The 6,838-nt window shown below is 37.4% G+C and overlaps 1 protein-coding gene across 1 annotated transcript in view; it reads right to left on the bottom strand.

The window, feature by feature from the left end:
• Nucleotides 1-2,556: 2,556 nt before the first annotated feature.
• Nucleotides 2,557-6,838, bottom strand: part of LOC122147438 (follistatin-related protein 5-like) — an 80,730-nt gene continuing 76,448 nt past the window's right edge. The window contains exon 14 of the mRNA XM_042770017.1: nt 2,557-3,363. Coding sequence (XP_042625951.1) covers nt 2,661-3,363 — 703 coding nt within the window. The 3' untranslated portion in view covers nt 2,557-2,660. The remainder of the gene's footprint in view (nt 3,364-6,838) is intronic.

Genomic DNA, 6,838 nt, shown 5'->3' with positions numbered 1-6,838 from the left:
AGTTAAGTTGCAAATGCGATAAAAATGAGATAACAAGAACCAACTGTGAAATATAAAGCCAATTCAAAGTTAAGCCAATTATAAAGATTCTGATTGCCTGTAAATGTTTTTACTGTCCATTAGCTGGAAAATTATTGTTCCTCTGTGTTGGTATCTCTATAGCTGTGGTCTGGACTTTGATATACTCATAGAATCAGAACACTTTTTAAGTTACCATCCTTGGCCTTCAAGGTCTTAAACTTACTCCCCTTTGTTAATTTTTTCAAGCACTGCATATTTTTGGGCCATTGGACAACTGTGAACATGACTGAAGGTGGACAGACTTAGAAAAGGAAGGGCATGAACATATTAAACTGTGTCCACTTAATTATCCCAAAATCTCTCCAAAAAAATGGTTGGTGTGCAGCCTATAATGAAAGAAGGAGAGAATGGAGGAAAGATAAACGACAGACAATAGATAATTGCAGTGCTGCCTTGGTCTCGTTCACGCAGCAACTTGTGCATTCATTTGGCATTATGAGATTGAAAAAAGAAGACTATTAACATAATGGATCAGAGTCGCAGAGGAGGGAAGGAATACAGATAGAAGGAAGGAAAGAGGGGGAAAAGAAGACAGCGGAGGCAAGAGGGAGTGGAAAGGAGGAGAGAAGTAAAATAAAGTGAAAACTATATCTTTTCTTCCCAATATCATTTGTTCCCAGAATCAAGTATGTGAGTCTTTTTACAACATTGTGCCTACAAACCAGCTGCTTTCATCTTGTTACAAGGTTCTTATTATTGGTGTGCAATAGCATGCTTCAGCTTTATAAAGTGTGTTTTAATAATGAAGTTTGGCTGTCTAGTGGAGCATGAATTATTATTCAGTTGTAAATGATGACATTCTGCAAGATAAATACCATTTACACTCTTAAGCTTTCCAGGTAAAAAGATTCACACTGAATCCATCAAATTTGTCAATGCACTAATGCATACATTCATGCAGATTAGGATTTCAGTTAATTTTCTGGTCCATTCCACTCAGATTACAGAGACAAAATAATACCCAAAAACATTTTTTTTTTTTCAAAGTTATAGGCTTTATTTAACTGCCAAAATGTCAAGCATGTTTCTACATAAATAAACAACCACGAGAATCAAGTACATGGCTACATGGAGCTGATGAAATCTCTGGATGTGACATCACAATGTACTTGGTCATTTGTGGAACAAAGACAGTGCAGCTCATTTGTCTTAAAAATAAACAAGGGCAAAAAAATCAACTTGAACCATTTGAAGATGACTTACGGTTAGCTACTGTGTTGTACGCAAGCATAGACCAACCTGCTATTTACAGAATGCAAGTAAAAGTCACTAAAAAACAAAACAGTCAGGGAGTAAGGAAAATACAGTCGATAAAAAGCCATATTGTATGCATTTTAACAAAATGTACAAAATCTAAAACTAAAACAAGAAAACATATATGTAAGTAATTTGGGGAGAAAAGCTCAATTCATGCAGCCCATTGGCTGGCGTGTCAATGAAAATGCATAGACTCTGTCCATCGAGGAAATAATTCAACATCGTGAGCACACACTTGTGCTTCCTACAGACACAGAAAGATTCCTTTGTTCGTGCTCTTGTAGCATTGTGACTCTGAAACTCCTAAATAAATTTTCCCCAGCTATATAACCCTTGCAATGCATAAATTATGTCTAACATCACACCACGCGACGCACCAGTTACTGAAAGCAGACTCTTTTACGGCAGTGGCTATGACTGCGGAGTCAACTAAAACTTGATTCATTAAGTGCCCTTGAAACTCTGTAACCTCTCTTACTAAGATTATATAGGATCATAACTGTCCCTGTTTGTTATGTTTTCTATTGTATAACAGACTCGTTCTCAGATGTTCACTGATCTAACCAGTGCTGGTTTTCATGTAGGTTTTAATTGGGGGTTCAACACAAAGACACAATTCTCTGGTTCATCATTCTTACACCCAAACATTTCATGACGTTTTACAGTTGTCAAACACATCATTACCTATATCTCAATATAAGTGATAGTTTCTCAGGACGATACTGTTTTAATAAGCTAAAAATGCCTTGGGGTCTGTGGGAGTTATAAACAGGTGAATTTTAAGTGTAGCTCTTTTTTTTACTCTGCGTGTGGAAAAGCTGGGGAGGGTTTAATCCACAGGCTTGGGGGAATAATTATGTTTACTTTCTTTTTTTAGTGAGTATTCCTTCAAGGCACTGGAAAAAATGGGCCGGATGTGTTTTGTATGTGTGTTTTAAATGTTAAAGGGAGATGAGAAAATATTATTCCTAAAACATGGGTCCGTATCAGTTGAATCATTTCAATCAATCAATTAAACAATTCTCACCTTCAAACAAAGTGTTTCTTACTGACTTTCTTAATAAAAGATACCAATGCTAGTTTAACGCCACCTAAATATTTTTGGAGTAACTACTTATTAGCTATTTGACTCAAAAACCTGGCTAGCTTATCAAAAACAGGCATTTCACAAGTTCTCTTTTCCAATGCAAGTTTTTTGAACAGTCAGTTTTGTTTTTTGTTCCAAACTTTGAGACTTATTTTATTCTCAATAAATTAAACGGAGACCAAATTCAGTGCAACCTGTTTTTGTTTGTTTCCCTCTCAAGCCCCTATAAAATGACTTACGGCTCTCCCACCCACACCACAGTATTTCCCAAGGGAACGTCGGTGATCTCACAGTTGAGTTTATCCAGCCGCCCATCCAGAATAAACAGGGAGCTTTGAGAAGGGGTCATGAGATACTGTCCGAACAGCCCGCTGCCAGTCATGACCCTGTTCTGCCGATTCCAAGGCCACCGAGCAGCCGGCGTGGGCTGCTTTAGGCTCTTGATCATTTTGACATTACCGGTGCTGAGCTCTACAAAAAGAGCATCCGTCTGGCGGCCTGTGCTGCCGAACACGTTATACTGGTTAGCCTCAGTGAAAGAGGGCATGAAGGCCAGATCGGACAGGTGCAGGTTGGTGTGAATGTCAAAGGGTTGGCCGATCTCACCCCGCACGGACACATGCTGCAAGCGCATTAGCCCGTCACGGTCATCCACGCTCACTAAATAGTGGCCATCAGGAGAGACATAAGGTGTGCCGCTCACATCCCTGTTTGGACCGATGACATTGTCTGTTACGCTATCGATGATTAATTGTGACCGTACCGCACCTGTTGAGTCTGGCTGACAGTTGACGAAGTAGTATCCGCCCAGGTGCGTGTAGGCGAGGGATTGTGGGATGCAATCGTACTCCTGCAGACTAATGTTTTTCACATAGGAGGTGGTTTCCAAATCAATCTTATGAAGAGCTGGTTCATTCTTGTGGAGAATGATGCCAAACCTATTAAAGAAAAAAAACAAGCATTAGATGATGTCAGAAAACATTGTTTTTGTCATGCAAAACCTTCATTCGACACAACTATGTTATGTTTCTTTGTCAGAACAAGCTCACTTGTTTTGTGGAATACAGAATTAAATTATGCTTTTGAAATAATGCCATTTATAGTATATTCCATTTCAATCCTTTTGAACTGAGGTAGTAAAAGGGATGTCGAATTGGAATTGGAATTTAAAAGTAAGCATTCATATAATTGCTGTGTATGCGTAGATATATATAATAAATGAAATTTTTACATTTTCAAAAAATCTGTATTATTAGTTGAAATCATCAGTCACATAACTGTTGAATTTCCTTGCAAATTGCAAATCAGTAAATTTCTCTTCCAGTCATTGCAATTCAACACTCTCTGGGCCAATTCAGCTCATGAACTGAAGAAAGCCAGTACATAAATTCCCACTTTTGCCCAACCCTGAAGCTCTGTAATTATTAAGGATCGGTATCCCCAATCCCAAGTTAAAGTGTCCCTGGAACTGGATCTAACTCTACTACGCACTTAAGTAATGTTGCCCTGAGGGCACTGCACTTGCAATTAATGAAGTGGAAGTTGCTTTGGATAAGAAGTAACTGCCACACTGAAAGTAACAAACGGAGCATTAGAGTGAATGAACCCAGAGTGCAGGTTCAAGTCTAATGAGGAAGATCCAAAAGAAGAGAGATAAAGAATTCAATGTCACATCTCTGTTCATCAGTCCATGCTAAATATCCTCCGCCAGATGTCTGGTTTCATAATTGATTTCAATTAAAAAATTAATCACCCACACTTTGTCTTATCCATTGAGAAATCCAAAGAGCCCAATTATAGGCTATAAAAAATTCCTCAGAAGAACCAAGAACAAATGAAGTTGTTGAGGGAAATAAAGGATCTGACAAAGCTCGATTAAATCTGCATGCTCTCATATCAATTCTAGCATAGACTTCAAACCATGACATCCATCTTCTCTTTTGCACTCGAGAATGTGGCCGCTGTCTACTCCAGGCCAAAAGGCCACATCTGCCGTGGACCAATGGGACAGATTATCACTGCCTGTGATGAGCTCCATCAATTGGCAGCCAGTGTCCATCTATTAGCTATAGGCCAGGCTGTTTTGGCTGTGATGATATGCTCGGGGCTTAATTTCTAAATTATGAGGTCCCGGTAGAAGGCCTGGCGACGGATTCGGCAACTGGGGCGTGAGATCATGGAATATGAATGCAAAAAGTGTGTGTTCAATACTCAGTCAGATACTTCAATTGAAAATAGGATTATTTTGCTAGCAAGAAAAATTATCTTCTGCTGTGTTAATAAAATAGCTTCTCTGTTTGTATTAAGGGTCAAACTGACCTCAAATTATATAAAAATAATAATATTGAAATAATATGAGCATCCATAAAGTACAACAATTAAGGTTCTTTCTCTTTTTTTTTACTTGACTTTTTTTCTCTGTTCTTCAATGTGTTAAATTTTGACGAATTAAAACCATTGAGGGGGACAATTTTTTATACACTTTACATCACATTTTGTATCCAAATCACATCTGTGAAAAACAGTGCATATTTATCACCTTAAATGTGTAAGAGTCACAAAAGAAGAAATAATTAGTTTAACCAGTGTTTCAAGCTGTTTAAATGTGGATCAAACAGTGTTTCAAGCAGTTTAAATGTGGATCAGACCCGCTTTGAGCGCTTTTGAGATCTTCTTCTGCATCAAAACACATCTACTGTATGTGCTGAAACTTTGCATAAACATTTACGATGCTAAATAAGGAAAAGGCACACAATTTCAAGAAATAAATAGTTGTTTACACATGGTTTAATGAGTGATTTTCTGCCCTTGCAAAAAGCTTCTTCTTCTAAAACAAAACACCAAAATGAAAAATATATTAACCCAACTGAAACAAGAAAACACAGACAAAGGACATATTCTAATGAAATTTGAAGTTGCACTTGGCACCCAATACCTTACATACCTTGGCATTTTATGCATGTAAAGTTTTGGTGGTATGGTAAATCCAATGCAACAAAAACATGAATAAAACAATGAAGATGGTTGCCGCTATAGTACTCACAAACATATATTATTGATACAAACATAACACATTTCAGACAGTGTAATCGAACTTGGCTCTGAATAAAATATGTCCTGGATGAAAAAAACAAAACAAAACAAAACTGAGCAGAGCAGAGCAGAACAAAGCAAAGCAAAGCAAAGCAAATCAGGCTTGTGTGCTATAGAGGTCCGTACAATGCTTTTAGAATCAGCTTTCAGCTTTGTTAAACAGATGTATGTTTGATGCAATCCGTGACGAAACGCATCACTCAATAAGGATTTAAAATAGGTTTTCTTTTGCTAGATATAAAACATTTCTACAGTGGCGTGTGATGATGTATCCCTTGGTACGCCAGAATAAGATACTGTACTTAAGAGTCACATACATTATCTTGAATTGGCACACACAGCTCTGTCGTATGGATATCTCCTGCTGATTTCATTACTCTATAAAGTCACTAGCCTCTACTCTACTCATTCAGTCAATATACAACAGGACAGCACTGTAATTATATAATAAAAACAACACAAACAAGCATTTTTATAGCATTGTGTATACTTTGCGATTTCTGTGTTTGTTTATGCATTGTAGGGAAATTAATAGAGGCACTTTCCAGTTGTAAATCAGTGCTGTTTCCCAACTGAACCTTAGGCATCCCAAACAACCTTTCTTATGCACAAACAAAACACATTTATTCATTCATCATAACACCTGCATTTATACAAACTCCTTCAGTATTTATCTGAACAGCCCTTTAGACCTGAGAAAATATGTAATTAGCATTAGCAAAGGGCTTACTGTACAATTACAATTTTTTTTTTTACTGTTGACATGTAAACATATTTGCCCGCAGGCTGGCTGTGGATAAAAGTATGACAGAAAGTCAATGAATGCCATAAATGGGACTCCTGTAGGCTGTTATTTTTCCAGTGAGGAGGTGTGTAAATGCAGAAATAATTTGACAACCTGACTAAAATGTCACATGCAGTCGCTCCCCTGTACAAATCCCTCCTCAGCAGTTCACTGCCACAGGTGAAGTCAAAACATATGAGGCATTTCAAATGAGAAACGAATTAAGTAATTATTAGATCACGGATCACCAAACATTCCTCCTTACAACAGTGTTTTGTACAAATGACACTGGCGCTGTTTACCAGTCGCACATCTTATTATGTCAGCATATTTACAAAAATCAATATACTCCTGAGGATTACGCAAGTAAATTCATATAAATTTACAAGGCACACTGAGCTCTCTGGTTTGTCTTTTTATTATTCATGGGTATTCATGCGTAAAGTGTGGTCCTAGCACACATTTATGGTTAGATAAACACTTATATGTACACTACAATACCAATGTAAAACGAGCTTCTAAAAAATAAAACCTTT

This window comes from Cyprinus carpio, chromosome A14, assembly GCF_018340385.1.
Source record: "Cyprinus carpio isolate SPL01 chromosome A14, ASM1834038v1, whole genome shotgun sequence".
Taxonomy (NCBI): domain Eukaryota; kingdom Metazoa; phylum Chordata; class Actinopteri; order Cypriniformes; family Cyprinidae; genus Cyprinus; species Cyprinus carpio.
Note: the sequence above shows the minus strand (reverse complement) of the source record. Positions and strands in the feature narration are given on the sequence as shown.